This window comes from Dermacentor albipictus, chromosome 6 (assembly GCF_038994185.2).
Source record: "Dermacentor albipictus isolate Rhodes 1998 colony chromosome 6, USDA_Dalb.pri_finalv2, whole genome shotgun sequence".
Taxonomy (NCBI): domain Eukaryota; kingdom Metazoa; phylum Arthropoda; class Arachnida; order Ixodida; family Ixodidae; genus Dermacentor; species Dermacentor albipictus.
Window position 1 is genome coordinate 116,405,794 of NC_091826.1, and position 21,014 is coordinate 116,426,807.

General features: G+C 44.0%; 1 protein-coding gene and 1 long non-coding RNA gene across 3 annotated transcripts in view; one reads left to right on the forward strand and one right to left on the reverse strand.

The window, feature by feature from the left end:
* Positions 1 to 4,399, reverse strand: part of LOC135908293 (uncharacterized) — a 33,597-nt gene extending 29,198 nt beyond the window's left edge. Inside the window, exons 1-2 of one of the 2 annotated variants that reach the window (XM_065440046.2) lie at positions 4,177 to 4,298; positions 1,826 to 2,070 (exon numbers count right to left, since the gene is read on the reverse strand). In XM_065440046.2, the coding sequence (XP_065296118.1) occupies positions 1,826 to 2,070; positions 4,177 to 4,198 (267 nt within the window). In that variant the 5' untranslated portion in view covers positions 4,199 to 4,298. Of the gene's footprint in view, positions 1 to 1,825; positions 2,071 to 4,176; positions 4,299 to 4,327 lie in introns of those variants that run through there. The other variant, XM_065440047.2, reaches the window with a different exon arrangement.
* Positions 4,400 to 4,476: 77 nt separating this feature from the next.
* Positions 4,477 to 14,400, forward strand: LOC139061349 (uncharacterized). Its single transcript, XR_011515379.1, has 4 exons — positions 4,477 to 4,579; positions 13,006 to 13,103; positions 13,921 to 14,103; positions 14,195 to 14,400. It is a non-coding gene; the product is annotated as an uncharacterized lncRNA (long non-coding RNA).
* Positions 14,401 to 21,014: the final 6,614 nt, after the last annotated feature.

The following is a 21,014-nucleotide window of genomic DNA, read 5'->3' on the forward strand; positions in this document are numbered from 1 at the left end:
ATTACACGCGTTGTGGCGACAACGCTTCTGATAACGCAAGAAATCGGCGACCACGATGACTCGGTAGCTACGGCGCACTACTCCTGACCACTATAGGTCTCGGGTTCGGCACCCGAGTGGTATAACGCAATATGGACACAGATAATGCGCTGTCTAACGCTGGCTATGCTAATAACATTGTTTATTAAAGCGAATTTACAAAAAAAATATTCATGTATGGGACTGCAGTAATACCTTACACTCCCCTCAAGGCCTAGTGACCATTAAATCTATTACAGGAGGACAAAGCAGTACAACATTTAAAAAATTGCATGCACATAGCTTGCAAAAGGGTCTAGGCCAGCTATCATTGTAGCAAACTCGTAGAACACAGAACACATCACGTTGAGGTTGCGGATTTGGCTTCCACTGGTCATATTGTTACGTGTAGCTGATGTACAAGTCTATGTAGAATATATTTACACGTAGACCAACGGTGGCAAAGATGGCGACACTATATCAAGCTGGCACACGTCGTCTTCTTCCTGCTCAGTGCAGCCACACTGTGGCGGCTGTTCCCTATCAATATCTCTCATTTTCACTTGCTTACCCTGTCTTCCGGACGCAATTAAAATAAAGATGAAAATTTGCCTAGAAAACATCTAATGGTAACGATAAAATGGCTGACAGTAAAGGTTCCTTAAAAATCAAGAATAGTGCTTCTGTCCTCGATCATTTCTCTGGTTTCAATGTGGGTTCTATGGCGCTTGTGATTTCAGGAGTTGTACTGTCACACAGCTCTTAGCTATGAGCAAGGATGCTTAACCCGAATTCGCTCTCAAATCTAGTTTGAATCGTTTGATTGGCAGCGAGGCTAACACAAAGAAATCCAATCATGAGCACGATACTCCGATTCCCGGCAAATGAACGAAGCAGTGTTGTACTTGATCACCTGCGTGGACCAAATGTCTTGGTAGAACACTGACTGCTGGAAATCACGCATCGAAAGAAAAAAAAGAAAGCCTCTTTACCAGCGCAATCACAGCATAAAGCCGTTATTACAACTCAGTTTGGCAAAGGTGTTCATCAGCAACATATGCAAGGTGTAGCTCAACCAGGGGCACACAAGACTAGAGCAGTGTCCCCTGTCCACTTTAGGCGTGTGCGTATCGGTAGAGCTTCCCTGCGCGTAGTAGGGTCATGCCTTCAGCACAAGCCAAGCTTTACCCTGGAACCGAAGCTTCGAGAAGAAACTTGTTTTTGCGGTCTTATACGTGTAACGAAGTGAAGTCTGCACGTTTATACTTGGCTCCAACCTTACACGGCATTTGTTCACCCCACATTGGTCAGTCCAGCACATTGCCCATGAGCCGTTCGCTGTTCACGATAGTCAATGGGCGAGAGACCCAGAGCAATTGCTGTTTCTGGTGTACTGATATGGGTTACGCTTTCGATGACGGGAACAACAGCAAGGCTTGTTCTTCGGACCTTCTCCGAATATACTGCCTGTATTTTTCGTTTTGAAACAAATAAAACTGTCAGAAATTCTTGATGCGTAGCTATAAGCATGGATAAGATGACTCGGCAAGTCAGGCCTACGATTCGATAAAAGGGCCTATTTTTTATCAAAGGCACCTTTGGCGAAGATAGGCCCACTTATCGAAACGTAGGCCAGCCCTTCTGAGGCACCTTAGCCCTGTTTGTAACTTTTATACCACAGTGCCTACTCCATGTGTCGGCCCCCGTCTTGATTTTTGATCTGCAGCTAGCGAATTCTGCACAGACCTTTCAGAACTGTAGCAATCTTTGTTACAACAACCGTGATACAGCGCCCGTGTGCACTCGCCTTCAGCAGCGTTGCGGCCAGGCGGCAGGAGGTAGTGTTGCACAGGTGCGCGGCCCGGCGCGGGAAGCGCCCGGCCGCGCTGGCGCCCCCTCGTAGCCGCAGCGGGAACCCGTGCTGGCTGCGGGTCAGCACCAGCAGCACGGTGGTCATGACGACCACCAGCGCGAGCAGGACGAGTCCGACTCGCATGAATAGCGCCTGCTGCGCGGGACTCAGCCGGGGCTCCGTCAGCCGGAAGTCCATGGCTGCGAATAGAGGCGAGCATATTACCGTATATACAAGCTCACTTGATGCGACTGAGGCAGCCGCTACTACGCCGTAGGATGTAAGGTGGAAACAGGAAAACGAAACGCTTCGGACTTTCACGGTGACGGTTTCTTACATTATCATCATCATCTGCCTGGCTATGTCCACTGCAGGGCAAAGGCGTCTCCCATACTTTTCCAGCTACCCCGGTCATGTCTTAATTGTGGACATGTTGACCCTGCAAACTTCCTGATCTCATCCGCCCACCTAACTTTCTGCCCCACCCCTGCTACGCTTCCCTTCTCTTGGAATTCAGTCCGTAACCCTTAATGACCATCGGTTATCTTCCGTTCTCATTACATGTCCTGCCCAGGCCCCATTTCTTTTTCTTGATTTCAACTAAGATGTCATGACCTCGCGTTTGTTCCCTCACCCAATCTGCTCTGTTTTTATCCCTAAGCATTACACCAATCATTCTTCTTTCCATAGCTTGTTGTGTCATCCTCAATTTCAATAGAACCCGTTTCGTAAGCCTCCAGGTTTCTGCCTTACACTATACGAGTCTAATGAAGTGTAGCGCAACATGCGGCTTGGGCACGTCAGTCTGCTCATACGGGCGCAAGGGTCTGCCCCACAATGTCGCTGGTCCATTTTTCACCAGGGGCCGTTTCCGGGAAGCGTATAATACCCGTGCGCAATCAATTTACTCGTGGTTGAGTAAGCTTTGCGAGGGCGGTGGCACCGTACGTTGCGGTGCATGGATGTTGCCAAGGAAACAAAAATGAAATTTTGGCGCAAATCGTCACTCCCATAGTTCCGTAACGCGCCGACTTACCGTGCGACACATTATGTTGGCGGAATCTCTAAAAACCACGAGTAAATAAACGCGCACCAAAGAAACGCCTCGCGACAACTGCCCCCGTTTTGTGAGAAACACGGCAGCGGCTGTCCCAATGCGCCTTGAGCATACGCGTCGTATACCGTTGCATTCTGTAGAGCTAGACCACAGAAAAAAAGGCTTGTCCTAATAGATTTACGTGGACGTTAAGGAAAATAAGGCGAAAAGTATTCCGCATCCCTAAACGCAGCAAATCACCCAGGCCTTCACATTGAGAAATAAAAGGTCATCAATCGCCCAAAGCAACTCGCCCGATGCGCAATACCTGGATTAACGTTAGTCCTATACGAGTCATATATTAACGCGAGAGAAACCGACATAAGGACTGTAGCAAAATATGAGAGACCCAGTCAGTACGGTCAGCCCTGACTCCCTACGTTTCTGATTTAATGTGCCGCCATAAGGGTTAATTTTCCCATGCGATCCTATATACTCCAGCACGCTGTGGGTGGCCGCTATGCGTGAACGTGTAGTCTCAAACTGCACTGCAATTTTTGTAACTCAACGTGACCATCTTCAAGCGGAGAACCCGTTTCGTGTACTTTTTCAAAACAATGTGGCTCTGATGTCTGCCTGGCTTAAGCAAAGAGAAATTACAACACCCATTGGTTCCCTACAGTCTTACCTTATTCATTATGCTATAAGCAAACGGGTGACGTTATATATACGGTGCATGCGAGAAGAATCGTGTACAGAGTGTCGGGTGCGCGCGCTAAGGAAACCCGGGTCGTCGAATTTAACGGGGAGCCGGCCTCAATGTCGTCGTCCCTCACGACCTGCTCTGCAGTTTCGGGACATTAAAAACCTCACCATTTACCATGCTAACGTGCAGTTAGGCCTGTCTGAAAGAATGAGCTCGTACGCCTAAGCGAATTACAATAGCGCCTGCCAGCAAAATCGCCCTTCCGCTGGAGAAGGACGCAAGCTAACAGCACAATCCAGCCATAAGCCAACAAAAGCCTCGAGGAAAAAAGAAACCCGCCTGCTCCGACAGCGTCTACTCGTAAGAGCGCCATTTTTCGGGTGAGATGGAATTGCGTATAGTGGTATGGGCGGCACTTTTGAAGGCACGGACACAGTAAGGTACGGTATACCCGTTTTGTACTCGCTCCAGTTTGTTGTTTATCTGTGTGCCTTTACCATGTCCTCGTCTTCGAAAGCGCAACCCACACCGGCGCCTATTCGCACGCGTTGCCGAAGCGATTACCTTTAGTCAGCTGAATAGACATGCTTCTGTCTTCGTCAGCATTTGGGGCTGTTCCTAAACGAGTGTTTCATGCAGAAAAAGGAAGGCAAGAAGGAGGAAAGAAAAAAATAGGGCTGTGAAAATGTCACGCAGCTCCACCATGCTGACTTACCGGGTCGCAGGCTTCTTCTTCTGGCTTGGTCACGAGCGAGCGCGCAATTGCACGGGGCTCGCGATACGAATCAGTCTTCTTCTTCTCTTTCAACTTTCATATTGCCCGCGTGCCACATGTTTTTTTTTTCAGTTCAGTTGTCAAGCATAAGACAATCGTTCTGCGACTGCATGTATGTCGTGTGGCGAGCTGCTTGTTTCGTGGTGGATTGCTGCCCTCACCAAAGAAAATGACGCGTGCATTAGGGCATATGTAAGTAGATGGCATTCGTAATGCTTCGTAGTTATAGGCGGTTCTCTGCATTCCACTATTTCGTTATTTATTCTGCTGTTATAATGTGCTACTGATTGTGCCGTGCCACTAGAAAGCGAGAAAGAGAGAGAGAGAGAGATGACGTTTCGGATGAATGCTCGTTCCACTGATGGATATTTCGACCAAGGGGCGAAATGCTAAACCAATGAACGCCTTGACACTAGCGCACCCAGGCACATGCAGAACAGATAAACAAGCAGACTTCTTACGACTTCTGACGACGTAGCTCAGTGCCTACACAGGTAAGCACTCGGCTACGCACGGCTACGGCTGCCTGGCTTCGAGAGCCCACACAACTGCCTATGTGTGTCCCAGGGTCTGCCAAGCCATCGCTGGCACACAACGTAAAAATCGCTCCATCAGAGGGCGCTATCGATTTGTAAGCATTTTTGCGTATACAATAATGCTAGATTGAAAAGCGTGTGTAGCATACCTGATTAACACACTCATGCTAAGTGACCGCTTGCAACCGCCCTATGTTAAAGAGGATGCCACTATATCATCATTGTCATCAGTAGGTTGTTTACATTTGTGTGGCCCTCATAAACAGGTAGCTCATGGTTGTGGCACGTAATGCTGCACAATTTGGTTCTTTAGCCGTGGTTAGAGTGATACTGAAGCATCTAGTTCCCGTAGGCAAGTCTTCTTGTAGCGCTTCTAGCTAGGGTATTCATGACGCAGTTTTTTGTTGTTACGCATGCCACAATGTCCGTGGCGCGGTGGGAGTGGTGATGAATGACAGAAGTGCGTGATGAACTGTGCCGCAGAAAAGTGCTGCCGGAGCTCAGTTTCCTCAGGGACCCAGCCTAGCAGAATGGCATTGTCTGCCATTTTTGTGCCGTATTGTCAACATTAGAAGCCTCTCGTCTATGAAAATTTTGGCTCCTTACAGCTTCGCTTCTATTTTGTCCACTTCAAAACCCGCTGTCATGTTCTTCGGTGGGTCAGTAAACTGGAGAGTAGTATAGTGAAATATTCCGTAAACGGTCGTGTTTAGCACTTTATTATTTGTATTTCCTATGCGGCCCCATTTAATCATCACTCGTAAGCTCACAACGAAAGGTAAAACATTGATTTCACAGGCTGTCAATCAAGGACACTTCCATAAGTCCAACGGAATGTATGCATTTGAGTCGCAATTAAAGGTTAATTTCTGGGCTACCTTTATTATCCACAGCCGAAGTAAGCTACTTCATGGCTACTCCTAAACGATACTCTTCCTTTAACTTCATCATTGTTTTGTGACGCACTCCACTGCAGTAAACTAGATTAAATACACGGTTCGTTCGTAGATCGTGCATTTGCGAGAGCTGCGAGGTGGGTGTAGAAATGTGTAGTCATTCTTTTTTTTTGTGCGTGTGTATGTGTGTGTGAAAATGCCATGGGCTTTCTTCTGAGGTGCAGATATATAATTGCATGAGTATGTAAAACGCTAGCTGTTGCTTAATCGGATGTGGCCTAGAACGACAACTTGGTAACTGGCAGGTTTGCCTAAATAAAACATTCGTAAATGGAGTTCGATAACCAAGATTATGCACATAGGCAGACTACCAGGAATAGCGTGACCTGCAACCTAAAAATTAACAATAACATGGCAATGTTTTTAATTTATATACGCACTGTATACAGCTTATTAGGCCGGGCATATGCGTCTGTTAAATGTTTCACAAATCCCCCTTAATTTAACTTACGTTTATTTTGTCCTAGAGCAAAACTGCGACTAGACACCGATAATTTGGCGTGCTTCGCGGTCGGAACCTAGCGTTATGCATGCAGCTTTGGTGAAAGATTATCCGCTTTGTTAGGCGTTAATTCCCCGAATTATGCTGGCCTGCTTCGCCACTCTGTTGGCGGTCCGTTTGACTTCTATTTGTACCTTCTCTCGTACAGGTGCCCTCGGAAGAATTCGAACACGATATAAAACAGGAATTCTAGCTCATGAGTGTGCGAGCTAACAACCGAAAGAACTCCCTTCGGGGATAAATGAGCCTAATCCATACATAAAGATAGCTATGTTTCGGGAAGTAGCTCCCCCTCCGCCTCTCTGCCACCCTCACCGTTATATAAAACGTGCGCATAAGTGTTATCAGGAAATGCATTGTTCAGCCTCATCAGACCCAATAATAATATGTTTTCTTGCCAAAGCTTGCCCTCCAAAGCAGCTAATTTTGTTAAGTCGCACAGAGAATAACAGTATAAATTTACGGAATCTCCATATAGTTGACTTAACTAATAGCTCGTCAAGTTGGCGTAAAAGTTTATAGCTGTTAAGGTTTACTCCATCCGTATAAGCGTTTTCGTCTACCATGCTTTTGTCTATGAAATATGAACAACCACAAGCGTCAATTTTAGGGCCTATTTTGTTTCTTATTTGCATGTTTATTTATGTTATTGATAGTTTTTTGCTCCCCAGACGCCTGGTGTAGTACTCTACAGAGATGGCACGAGTGTTTCTTTATTCTTTTAGTTTTATTGAACCTAAAGCTTCGGCAAACACGCGTCGCTAGTATTTAATAGAATGACTAAATACGAACCAGGTAAATTTAAACGTGAATGAAACTAAGTTTTAAATATGTCGTGCTATTAGTAAACCAGTCGTTTTATTCGCTTCACTTACATTTTAGTCTCTGGTTTTATACTGCTCATCGCAATGCAACTTTCCAGGAGGGCAATTCCATGAAAGTCTAGGATAGAATACACTCGTAAGAACTTGTACTATAGCAACATAGCGAAACCCGCCGTGGTTGCTCAATGGCTATGGTGTTGGGCTGCTGAGCACAAGATCGCGGGATCGAATACCGGCCACGGCGGCCGCATTTCAATGGGGGCGAAATGCGAAAACACCCGTGTACTTAGATTTAGGTGTACGTTAAAGAACCCCAGGTGGTTGAAATTTCCGGAGTCCTCCACTACGGTGTGCGTCATAATCAAAAAGTGGTTTTGGGACGTAAAATAATTAAAATTTTAATCGAATAATCTAATAACGCGGGTGCAAATTGCGAAATATGCATAATATGTTGTCATTTGCATTGGCAGCTGTACACGCTATCGGTGTTTCTATAAAAAAAAAACGCTATTGTGCATGGTGACTAAGGGCTTATCCATAAGTTTCTTTCTGTAGTGCGATTCCTCGAGAAAGTGGCTGAGCTTGAGCGGACTGGGTGGCAGTGCATGCACAAAGCTTATAGGCCTTTCTCACTGCTCATGCGAGGGACATTCGATTCACCACGTGTCAGAAGTAGATGTGGGTAAAGAAAATTTACCTCCGTCGACAGTTTCGCGCTTGGTTATCCTTTGCCAACTGCTCGGAAATCTATAATTTCACGATCGCGTAGATCGTTCGCGTTTTCGGGGCCGTTCTGGCAACAAACGACAGAGCATTACGGCGTACGCGGCTTGCGGGATCACGAGGTCAGTTTGCGTCACGAAGGATCAACTAACAGTAACACACGGGCCAACACAAACGCGAAACTGCCCCGGCCCCCTCGACAAGGGAGGACGCGACCGTTTATGCTAAACTCTGTCCACAAGGGAAGCACATGACACTAGCGTAGCAAGCGTAAAAACTTCGCTTGTCTACTCTACACCCATCGTCTATCCGAACTTAGATTCAGACCGAGAGACTGAGGACACCGATAACGTGCGCGTACGCACGCACGCACGCACGCAAAGGCACACACACGTTTCTATCAGCCAAGAACGACAGCAGCACCAACGCCATGCTTCACTGGAAATTGAACCTGGTGCGATGGCGATAACGACGGCTTGTATAGCGTCATAACGCGGTACAAGAAGACCAACAAACACAAGGGTAGAAACAAGTTGCCTTTGTTATCTTTTTCTACGAAGATTGACTCCGCAAAATGGGCCACGCACACTGTGTGATGAAGATAGACACAAGGTGAGGATCGAGTTTATGAAGCCGCGCAAAACGTTTCCCTTCTTTTTTTTATCTCTCTCTCTACACGAGCCCCTCAGGGCATCGCTGTCACGTTTGCTTTGCCTGCACTTCTGAATGTTTTGAAACCGAGTTAGAGGAAATCCAATTTCAATCTGTCGCCTGGCATCCACGCGTGAAATATGAGACACGTGGGAAGTGCCAGCGCGCACAACGCACATTAAGGGCGCGCGTCAGCTTCAGTGCGCATGTGTTTTTTGTGCGTGTACGTGGTCTCGTTCTGTGTCTATGCTTCTCGCTCTCTTTGTTTGTATGTCTATGTATGTGTGGGTACGTACCTATGTGGGTGCGTCCTCTCTCTCTCTCTATGTATGTGTGTGCGCCATCACGTGTTTTGAGAAGGGGGTGATCACATTTCTAAGAGCCTGTTACTGTCATAGTAGAGGAGTTATTTCGAGCACGCGGAGGCGTCTTACGTGAATACTTATATGCCGAGTTGGAATACGTTCACTGTCTACCATCGCAACGGAGGCATACGGAGAATTGTGTCGTCTCTTTTCGTCATTGTCCCTACATAGCTCTGCTACGCACTGAACGTTTTTTTGTGTGTGTGTTTGTGTGTGCGTGTGTGCGTTAACACTTTCTTCCTTAGGTTGATGATCCTGGCAATCCAGAAGTGCAGATTTTTGGGCTAGTTTTTTCGTTGCTTCAATTGAAGTCGTAGCGCTGGATTGACACGGACAAGAGAGCCGTCAGGACGTGCGCTGTCATCTGTCGTCTTTGTTCTACGTGTCAATCCAGCACTCTGACTTCCATTGATCCTGGCAAACCTTGAATTCGACATTCTCACAGCATTCATTAACATTACACACTGTACGCTTTTTCTTTCGTTGGTTTGATTTGGATCGGGAGATGTGTTGAAGAAAGGCTTGATTTCAACAAAGCAGGCTTGACCTTAATCATGGCCTCTGAGATCGGACTGCGCGTGCTGTGACACTCGGTCTCGCAGCCCGTACTTTAGTTTACTCTGATAATCGGAATACGGCAAAGGTAGAAAAGGAAATGCGCAAGTGTCAAATTATCGACTGCGACAATAGTATTCCTTTTTTTCATTCCAGTAAAAATTATCTCTTAGGTTATAACATCCCTGTCACGGCCTGATTTTTCTATCCTTGCTGGTGTTATGCTCGCCGGGCAGCCCGACATCTGTCATAGTTGTGACGTTATTCCCACCGATTCGCTTTATTCGGTACTACCTTTTCGTACGTTATTCAATTACGACACGAAAAAATAAAAATTAAGGTATTTAGTAAAATGTGAAGCTGAGCGCTTCGCTTATATAATCCACATCTCATTTGTCGTTTTTGTCATCTTTTCTGGTATCTTGGATATTTTGTGCTCCTCCCTGAAAATTCTGTTCTCTTGCATAAGTTTGTTTCATTGAGCGTTGATTCGTTCGACCTTTCCTGTTTTCTTTTTCTCCTTTCATTTAAAAGAACGTAATATAGATCAGGCCGGATATATAGCCTTTGTTTTCATCCTGCATCACTTGCTTCATTTAGAATGTCCTATCTCCAGAGTTCAGCTTCAAATTTCACGAATCACTTCTTCTATTGTCTGTTCCCGCCTATCGTTCTTCCCAGAGTTAATTTTTTCCGTTCTGTCGAAGCCAATGAATACAGTGAGGTTCGATACTCGAAGCGAGTATATATATTAGTTTTTCGAACTTCTAGTGACATCACTGATTGTCCATCGGCCTTGCGTAAGACAATGATTGATCCAAACTTGAACGAAGTAGGCAGATGAAGAAACTCACAATTCTTTTTTTTTTTCATTACACATGAACTCTACTGGACAACGACAGATAAAATTAAAAAGACAGTGAGAGAAAGTTTGCAAATTTTCAGTTTTGTTTTCAGTCTACTTTAAAAAGACACTAAAGAGGAAGATAACTCTGTGTTAATAAATTATCCTTCTAAACTTGCAAGAAAATACCGCTCTTATCGTGAGAGAAGTCACGGTAAGGGAGAGGGGACGTAAGATTGAAATGAGAGTGGCGAAGCTGCCTTTAAGTTTGCGCATCAGCTTGGCGCTACGCGCTAGATTTTCACGGTATTGGCTAGGGACATTAAAAATTTTTTTAATGGTAACAATGAAATGCGTTGTGTTCTAGTGGAAACAAATCATGAAAATAACAAGTTCCGAAAGCTTTTATTGAGTCAGAAGGGCCAAATTTTGTAATATAGCTGCTGAAAAGTGTTCACAAAACATACAAGCAATGAGCACCAGCAGTTGTTCTTGTCACAAAAACTGCAGGCTTCGTCGTTTCCTGCTGGGCGCATGCGCTGGTCACATTCATGCCTCTATGAAAATTGGAATGCACCATGTAACCATGTAAAAGGACAAAGAAGGAAACACACAGGACAGGCGCGGATGTCCTGTATGTTTCCTTCTTTGTCCTTTGTTGTTTGCGCGGTTACATGATGCATTTCAATATCGACCACCAACTAAGCTGCCTCTCTCTGTTTAATATGTTACTCTCTATGAAAATGTTCCCTTTTTTTTTATACAAGCACATTTTTTTCTTGTCCAAGAACGCACGCTGATATTTTCAAAGTGGTATTGCTGTTACATGTCCTGTAGGCAATACACCCCGACTCTCAACAAAATCGTTGAGTTGTCAGCCAAGAGTTGGTGCATTCTTTTCGTGACGTGCATTGTACACTCCGCCTTCGGTGGGGCTAATGAATTCCGGGCAAAGCTTATTCGGTTGATATTGCACCTACATGAAGTACAGAGTGTAAAAAATACATTTCGAATTAGGGCCCGTGTGCATTAATGAAAACGTGTATTTGGCAGCTCGCCCACATTGCCATACAAAGCTCGGTTCGTCATTTTCCAGTAAAACTTGCCCTGAATGAAAATGCTTTTCTGCGGTATATCGATAGGGCAGCAAGATGTAGCGCAAGTATTCCATTGTTACCGAAGCATTCATACCTTCATTTAAATGGTCATAATGCGGCTGACAAAAAAAATCTGAATTTCAAATGGTACGTGAACCAGTCAGCAGGCACGAAAAATGTTCGCGGGCTGACTTTGTTGCCGCACCTACTTTCCTACGTCTCTGTATAGGCTACGCAAGGTCATGCTTTTTCTGCTACAGCAAAAGAATACCTAAAGTATCGTATTGGTCCCCGTTACTGACAAGGGGCGTAGTACGACAATGGGGTAAATCACCGCAATAAGGCGAAATACAGCACATCAAACAAAGCCAAATTTTCTAAATGCTTATGCCCAAAAATGTTGTGGCTGGTTGTCTAGGTACGGCAGAAATGTGACCTCCTTTGGGTTCCCTTTCAGCCGTTATCTAGGAGAACACTGTGGTTTATCTGCAAGCAAAACAGAAGCACACTGTGTTGCTTCAGCGTTCAAATGTTCAATGCAATGTTTCTGTGTCTGAGGAGAACAAGGAAATTTTGTTTACTCTTTTCCATTATTCGTACAGTAACGATACGGTTACCTTGAAGTGGCAGCTCGATTGACAAAACTGTTACCTATATACAGCATTTCGCTCAGTTTAGGAAGAAGCGTTTCATATTTCATTTAGCGTGTGTTTTCTCAGCATACAAGATAAATAAACCAATACAAACATGCTACTATGCCGATTTGTTTGTATCTTGCCAGGTAAAGGGTTAATAAACCGATACTGCAGTACATTATAAATTTTGCCGCAGGAAAGGTATTCGTGTTACAGTTTAGCGCCTCCGGTTCTTTACGATGCACCTAAGTCAACGTACACGACCGGTTTCGCATTTCGCTCCCGTCGAAATACAGCTGTCATGGCTGTGCTCTGTCCCATCGCCTTCTGTTCTTCCTCTGTGAATTGAGCGGTAAATAGGGCTTTCCTTCTGGAACAATAAGTGTCATCGGTTTTGATATTCAAGAAGCGTCGCATTATCATTTGAGAAGGCAAGGAGCACATCGCTTTATATATGTCTCTTGAAAAGTAACAAGAGTGCTTAAATTCGAATTTTTTATCAAACTGAGATCGTGTTTACGTGCTCCATAGTTGCTGATGACGTGGCCGAAGAACAGTATTCTACGCGTCGAAGAGCTGACTGTTGACCTAGTTGGTTTTCTATAATTGAAGTAGTAACTTAACGCGATAAAAACCACCGAGACAAGAAAGGTGGACAAAGACAAGCGCAGAACAGCTAGTCTTGTGCAGCTTTCTTGTCTCTGTGGTTTTTCTTGCGCTGAGTTACTATACCAAGAACCGCAGCTCGTCGTAAGCGAAGCGGCGTTTTACGGCTTCAGAGGGAGCCCTGCTAACACACTTTATGCATGGTTCTTAAAAGTGGTGACCTTCCAGTGCATACATAAACTTCTGGTTATGTTTCGTCCAATCTATTGAAAATAATGTGAGTCTGGCAAAAAAAAAAAGAAAAGTGTACTTTCTGACGTGCAGGCTCATCTCATGTTTCGAAGCTTTTGGTCCGCCCTGGCTGGTGTTTTGACTCAGACAACGAAGGATGGTAGCACAAGGCTATGAAACGTCGCTTCCTGGTAAGTTAATTATAGAGTACCACTGCTGAACAGTACGGATTTCATGTGTCGACGGCTGTACTACTATTGGTATATCTACAGCTATTCCAGCTGAATGCACGTCATAGCTAAAATTGCCAGGAAAGTCTACCACAGAAAGCAAACCTAAAAAGAACTAACACAACTAGAACTGCTAGTTTGCTCTCCAGAATCAACGAAGTCTGCAGGTAATTGAATGTTACTTAAACAAATGTACATTGCGTTCGCTAAATGCGCAGGGGTCATGGTAGTTGTATCATTATATAAAGAAAAGCAAATTTCTAACATAGTGAAGGAATTGAATATTGACGCAAGATCATGAATGGAAAAAGAAAACAGATAGTCCCCATGAAGACGCATGAGACGAAGACAATGATCGACTAGCGTGAATGGCAATGACGCGCAGATAACCGTGAAGCCACAATGAGACCTAAAGAAACAATGCGAAGCCAATCGACGGCTTCGCGAAATAACGAACGACCAATTCGCTAGCATTCTTTGCCCGGAAACAATGGTTAGGGCAGGTGAACCATTACACGGGGATACTTGTTCTTGTTCCCCCAGTGAAATGGCGCAGCCCACTTTGGGAGATCGGCCATGAATAGGGCGGTGAAAAAACTATTAGGATTTTTTTTTGAATTAATTAAGGTGAAATGAAATGAGTATCTTGGAAATTGGACTTAAGGTGTCCACTGCTACATATATGAATAACCAATCATCTATTACACAAAGAAGGATTATGTGAGCATAATAAGTATTAAGAACAATTTAAGCATGCAATTCCTTTTGTTTCACGCAGAAAGATGCAGAAGGCTTCCCAAGCGTTCCTGCGGCTGTCCCCCAGTGCGGTAGCCCCAAAGGAAAGAATTACAGGAAGTCAAATTCTACCCAAGCTTTTGGAAAGGTTTTTCAAAAAATCTTTTCCATTGAATAATGAAACGGCGGTACGTCAAACAGAAGTCTTGCTGGGATACTTTCGCAGGTAATGTTTTTTTTTTCTTGTTTTCCGCATGCACTGAACACATATTATCTCCAATGTACAACTGACTGATGTTGCTTACGTATCGCTTCAGGCGAGCGGCCGTGAACACAATCTTTGGAGAAATTTATCTGCCAAATTTGGTGATGAGAAATAGCGTCCCCAGATCTCGTCACCGAGTAAAATGTAGAGGTGCGTGCTAACTGCGAATGTTCCGTCTTTCTTTTTTTCGTATGCTAGAAATGCCTCGACTGACCGAGACATAAGGCACTGTAAGAACGAAATCTATTTTCCCAGCAGAAATGACCACCCCACACGCACAAAGAGAATGAATTCCTTGCTTCGACATCGGACGAAAATGGTTCCTCAGCTCCAGTTCCAGACGTTTTCGTTTTTATTTAAGAAATCACTTTCCTAGCGAGGCCCACGGTTCGCTGGATTGCAGTATTGCGTCATAGCCCCGTTACGCAACGCGCCTTGAGCAAACGGGGGCCTGATGTCGCAAGTACACCATAGTCGGTTTACCACAGTCGTCCGTGTTTTAAGCTAGCTCTTGTTCGAGGGTATGGCACGTGGACGACACATTTGGGCAGCAAATATCATGTAGATTGCTTTTGTTTCTTACAGCAGCATATCATCACCACTCGGCGTAGTAATCTGGGCGTGAAACAGGTTGCTTATAAGTTGCCATCAAGTGGGTGGGCGTGCGGAATGGGCTCCTTCCGTGGAAAGTAGTTCTCAAGGGTCGATGATCGACTTTTCGCGATAATAAGAAATGTAAGAAGACAATAAGCGTTAGGGGTGCCTCAGTGCGCATTTGATAGTCTCTTGGCGATATTATCAACAGTCTGGCATCAACGTAAGGCGCAGGAACCGTTTACGTAAATGCAAAGCGTATTGCTAAAGTGTATCCTTCCAGAAAGCATTTACAGCTTCAGAATTGCCATTCCCCTCTCATCCTCCCCCATAAAAAAATGTATGCAGATCCGCACGCGTTATTGTTTTTGCTTATTTATTATTTTCATTAAACTTGAATCCAGCAAATAAAAAAGACAATTTCATTGCGATATCAAAGCGGGAACTACTTCTTGCACCACATTGTCTTGGAAATATAGTAAAACGAAATCTGTGTATATCAAGTGCTGCCACTTTCTAAAATAATTTTCCTCTTTTCTGCTCTTGTTCCCATTCGGTAAATGTATTACGTAAAAGTGCTTGGCACTCATAATTTATGTACCAGTCTAGTTAGAATATTTTACACCCCTTTTAGTGCGCATCAGGCGACCCCTTTCACAAATCCAACTGCGTGTTTATGTGTTTTATTCTGCTGGTTATCGTGCAAATGAGCTATCTTGTCCTGTTGTGTGTTGAATAGTAGTTATATAAGATTTTTATAATTCCTGCTGCATAGAAGTCACATAGGTAGCTATATCCTAATAAAGTAAACGAATTGCTTGAAAGACGGTCTTACCCACCGTGGTTGCTCAGTGGCTGTGGTGTTGGGCTGCTGAGCACGAGGCCGCGGGATCGAATCTCGGCCATGGCGGCCGCAATTCGATGGGGGCTAAATGCGAAAGCACCCGTGTACTTAGATCTAGGTGCACGTTAAAGATCCCCAGGTGGTCGACATTTCCGGAGTCCTCCACTACAGCGTGCCTCATAATCAGAAGGTGGTTTTGGCAGGTAATACCTCATAATTTATTTTTTTTAAAAGTCGGTCTTCTTTATTTTCAATATTGAGTGGAAGCGCACAGAAATCATGCCATCGCTGACACGGGCCCAACGTAAGGTACTGGGGAAAGAAAAAAAAAACATGGCAGCAATGGTAAAAAAAAAGTGATTGATTGGCTGGTTGTTTCTCAGTGAACTGGTCCAACCCAGTCGAAGGGGGGGGGGGAGGTAGGAGTAGGGACGATCGGCCATGGATCGGCTGATGCCAAGGCCTAATATGCAATCCTAATTTTGAGGAATATAAATATTAGCAAAACTGATAACAGGAACTTGGGAAACGTAATATCACATGATACACGCAGATACCAAATATGCTATCTGCATATTACAGAAAATAAACTGTGCCTTTCGCTGGCCTTTTTTTCTTTCACGGGGATAGGTTCTCATCATTTTAAAAGTTTGACCTATAGGAAAGCAACCTCTGAGTTTTTCCAATGCAATGCCGCGACCTGGAAAACCTATTTGCACGCAAATATTGAGAGAGAGAGAGAGAGGGCTCTTTATTAGAAAAACAGAGAATTTTGCCGGCGCGTATATAACCGCTGGCATGCTACTCTGTATAGGGATGGGGAATGGGATTAAAAGATTCCAGATAAGAGTAACTATATACTGCTTGATAAACAAGGTGTCCCAGCTAAGTTTAGTCGCATTTGATAGTTTATCGCAAATATTGAAACATCCTCTTCGGAGATTCCACTTCATAGCAAAGTATGGTGTTTTTTTTTTCACGACGCGGTGTGCTGCGATACGGGCGTGAGGCATTTTTTATATTTTATTTTGCACATAGGATGTCATGGTAAGGCGCTAGCTTTGCCACAAGTTTGCGTTCTCGCTTCTGAAATCTCATTTCATCGAGCCTTTTCCATCGTCGTAGTGGTCGTCCTGCGGAAATTCTTGCGCAGCGAGAGACAACAAACACCGGTATAGCCAGTTCAGTAAAGCTTCCTGATGAGGATCAAACGCAATGCACGTTATACAAATATAAAAAAGGCAGGTAATAGAATTCGAAAGTTAACACGTATCTCAAGAGTTTGCCATTGCGGTCGGACTGTAATATATGTTGCCAACATACCAACTCATTTTCCGAATTATACTCGTAATAGCAAACAGACAACCAATTTACCTAAAGGCTTCGGCAAGAATTCAGCCCAAGAACTCATGAGTTGACGTAACGTAAACTGCGCCTAAACCTTGTACTACAAACACCAACGGTATGGGTTGTGAAGCGCTTTTGGTCTATAAGTTTACAGTTCGCGAGCATGCATTTTAAACAGGGGACTTTTTAAGACTACACGATTTATTTTCCTGATTAAGAAAACTGTTAGCGTAGTGGACGTGGTGTTTTTGTAGGGAAGTTGCTCGCTGAGGCAGACCTACTTTGCCGCTAATAACATGGGTATCAGAAGAATGTTTAAAAAAAATGTAAATCAATTTTTTCAGAGCCTGAAAGCAGCCGTTCATGGGGAAGACTTCGACGTAGCCACATTTTATAGCGCCCCTAACTTTTTTCTCAGTTATTTTAAAGGTCGCCTAATTCGATATGTTCATCATTGAATTTCGCGCTTTATTGCTCAGTCCTGCAATTTTATGGCTCTATCCAGCAATTATATTGCTCAATCCGAGCGATAGCGATATCGTGCACGTATGCCACAGCTATAAGTCATAAGGAAGCGCACCGAGATAAAGCCTGAGAAGAAGTTTAATCGATGGCGCGTTGCAGGCAATACTAATTTCGCTCGTCGCGGGAGATGCTTGACATGCGAAACGTGCTGTACCATTTTCGGTAAATTTCAAACTTTCATTTTCGGCACTGGGCATTTCTGCCTGCTATATTGATTAGCCTGGCCGCCTTCCTGGCACTCACGGCGCGCTCGGTTTTTTAATATTTACTGGATTGAACGTTGATATTCGATGATGAATTTTTTGAAACATAGATGCGATTCTCAATATGTAAAAAAAGCATAGCTGCGTTAAGAATTAAGCCAATGAATACCGCAAAGTCCCTCGAGTGGCCAGTGGTGCGGCCAGTGGTGCGACAATTTGGGTGCATTCGTAGGCTTCTTTCATGCGCGAAAAAACACTTTTATGTACCACGTATCGAGCAAGTGAAATCTGTATCGGGAGTTTTTCATGTCACTACAATTTTTCCCCCTGACACTTCTCATCTAATTATTATGTTTGAGATGTTGATTAATTGAACACGACTAATTATCTAATTATGCGTTATGGAAGGAAAACAGTTTAAGTATCTCCAATCGACGGCAAACAACATTATATCTTTTCTTTCCAGCTACGTGGCATATGCACGTTTTTAAACTGACTAAACTTAGCTGGGACACCTTGTTTATCAAGCAGTATATAGTTACTCTTATCGGTTCGTCGAAAACCACGTCCTGCTGTCAAGGACGCAGGCCTCGCTTATGGTCTTGTTGTGTGAGAAAGACATTGTGTTTTATTATTGATCTCCATACTATTGGGAAATTTCTGTTATTTATTTTTTAGGATATTCACCATCTGTAACGACGGGTATCATTACAATACGCCAGTCACAACTCCCACGTGCGCCTACCCAGAGAAAAAGAAAGGATTATTCAAAGTTCAGCACGTGGCTGAATAATGTCTCCTTAATTTTTGGATTCGAGGACATTATCCCTGCCTTGTGAAACGATGGTAGCATTTTCAAAAGACCTTGTTAGATGTGTAGGGGAAAATATTCAAAATATTCCAGGATAAAATGTGCGATGCTCTATAAATTCGTTTTTCGAGCATTATTACAAAGGTAAAATAAATGGAGCACTACAGTACCCTGCATGCTCGTGAGAACAAAATGATGTCTCCCTATATATTTTGAAAAGGACGGCAGACAGCTAATCGAACACATAATCGAAGTTCCATTAGAAGTAACTGCGGTAGCTCGCAAAACAAATTTATTTGTACAATGGTCTGTACTAAAGCACGTATGGACGAATTTGGAAGTACTCTAATTTACGCTGTCAAAAGCATTACTCTTTCGCTAAAGGCAGATGACCGAACAGTAGTCCCCATCGGGAAATATTATGGGAAGCGGTCATAACTGTTTCTCTGCATTCCATCTCGATTGTTTTCATCTGCCATTTTTTTATATCGTTGGTGACGTTATTGGAGGCGAGCATTGCTACATTTCATAGATTACAGGACGATGGCTGTTTTTCTTTCAGCTGCATCGTAATTACAATGAGAATTAATGCGCTGCTTCGCAATCTGTGCCAACGTTTCATGATCAGTATGACTACTGTCATTGACATTCCAGTGGGCATAACGATGTGACCTTCGAAGAGTGTATTGCTGGATGTGTAATTGATGGCGTTTTATTCCGATGTAGTTGAAATTTATTGACCGGTATTGAAGTCTTCAACAATCGCTAGCTTTGTATTGCTCCGTGTGTGCGCGCATCTCAATTGTATTAGCCTTTGTCGACGAGCAACCGATTGACGATGTTTTCTGGAAAACAATCACTTTGCCAAGCCTCGGCACGACTGCCTTTATTTACAACGCGTCTGTAGTCTGTGACCTAACTGGTGGAGATGACTGACTTTCAGACCTCGGGATAACACCGAGAATAACAAAGAAAGCATAACAGGGTACCTTATTCAACACATGACAATTAGGTGGTTGTTCAGTTATTCTTTGGCTGGCAGGGCATGAAACTTAAATAAGCAGGCAGCCTAAAAAGTGTACCAATGAGTTAGGTTTCAGCACAAAGTAAGGTATTATAGAAAAACTGAAGCTCTTTAGTTCCTCCAATCGAGCCAAGTAAATCCAAGTGAGCATCAGTTCCCGCGAGGCGATTGGATATATAGGAGAGAGGTACTTGGGCCCCTCCTAAATGTCATCTCTGATATAGAGTCGGAAAGTGAAGGGTGAGCCGTGTAGGTCTACGTGGTTTGAAAAACCCGCAGCCTATTGGGCTATATGTCAATTTGTGTTTCGATACCTGATGTTGTTAGCTGGACTGCAAAGTGTTTCAGACCGTATTGCGCTTTACAGGTGGAGTTCACGTGGCCAATTTGGCGCCAGCTTATGCCAGGCTAGGTTCCCGTTAAGGGGGCAGCACTCCTTCCCCTTTTGTATGCAAAACATGCCATATTCCACTATAATTAAGTTACAACAGGATCATTAGTTTTTCATAAAGTAAAAACTATGGCAAGTGGACACTTACCGACACAATGTTGTGTGAAGGCACAGTCACACAGAAGAGACACAGAACACATAGCAGGCGCTGTGTCTCTTCTCTTTAATTGTACCTTCGCGCTACATTATGTCGGTAAGCAAACCGCAGCTAGCCCAACAAGTCCTACAGAGCATGACAAGTGGAGCATCCAATTTGTATTGCCTACTGCGTTCAATAAATAGGATCGCATCTATGATAATTATACTTGTTCTTCAGCTATCTTGAAGCTACGTTGTATTAAAATAATCCTCTGTAGTTCCAGTTTGTGGGCACAGTGTACAAAGATTTACGAGTGTTTTTCTTTATTGATGCGAAAGCACCGAATGGCCCCTTGAGCGAAAAATCCAGCATCTATCGTCTGTAGAGTGAAACAACACCTAAACTCGCATTGCCGTTGTCTGCGACGCCACGTCACGAGCACCTCTCGACGGGGTTTTCATTGGCTACGATGCCATGTCACGTCATCACCTACATTTCTTTTTAAATAACGAACACCGTCTAGACTATGTTGTGCGCACTCATCCTCCTGCTGTCACTCCTCCTTCCGTTCGTTGTCATCATCATCCGCGTTTTCCATCTTTTGGCACCAGTTCTCCTGCTACCATCACTATCATCATCCTATATATATATATATATATATATATATATATATATATATATATATATATATATATATATATATATATATATATATATATATATATATACACACACACACACACTTCAGGACAAAGACCTCTGCCAGCTGTCTCCAGTTACCCCTGTCTTCCGCCAGCTGAGCCCTACCCCCATATTATTCCTTGAAATTTCCAAATTTCGTCACATAACCTACTTCTCTTTTGTTCTCAAACTGCGCATCCCTTCTCTGCCTAGAGTTTCTCATTACATTACCTAGAGGGAAATCTGGTGCTGCTGCGCCGTGGTATGCATGGGAATGCCGGTATATTGTGGATTCGGATTGGCATCGTTCTCG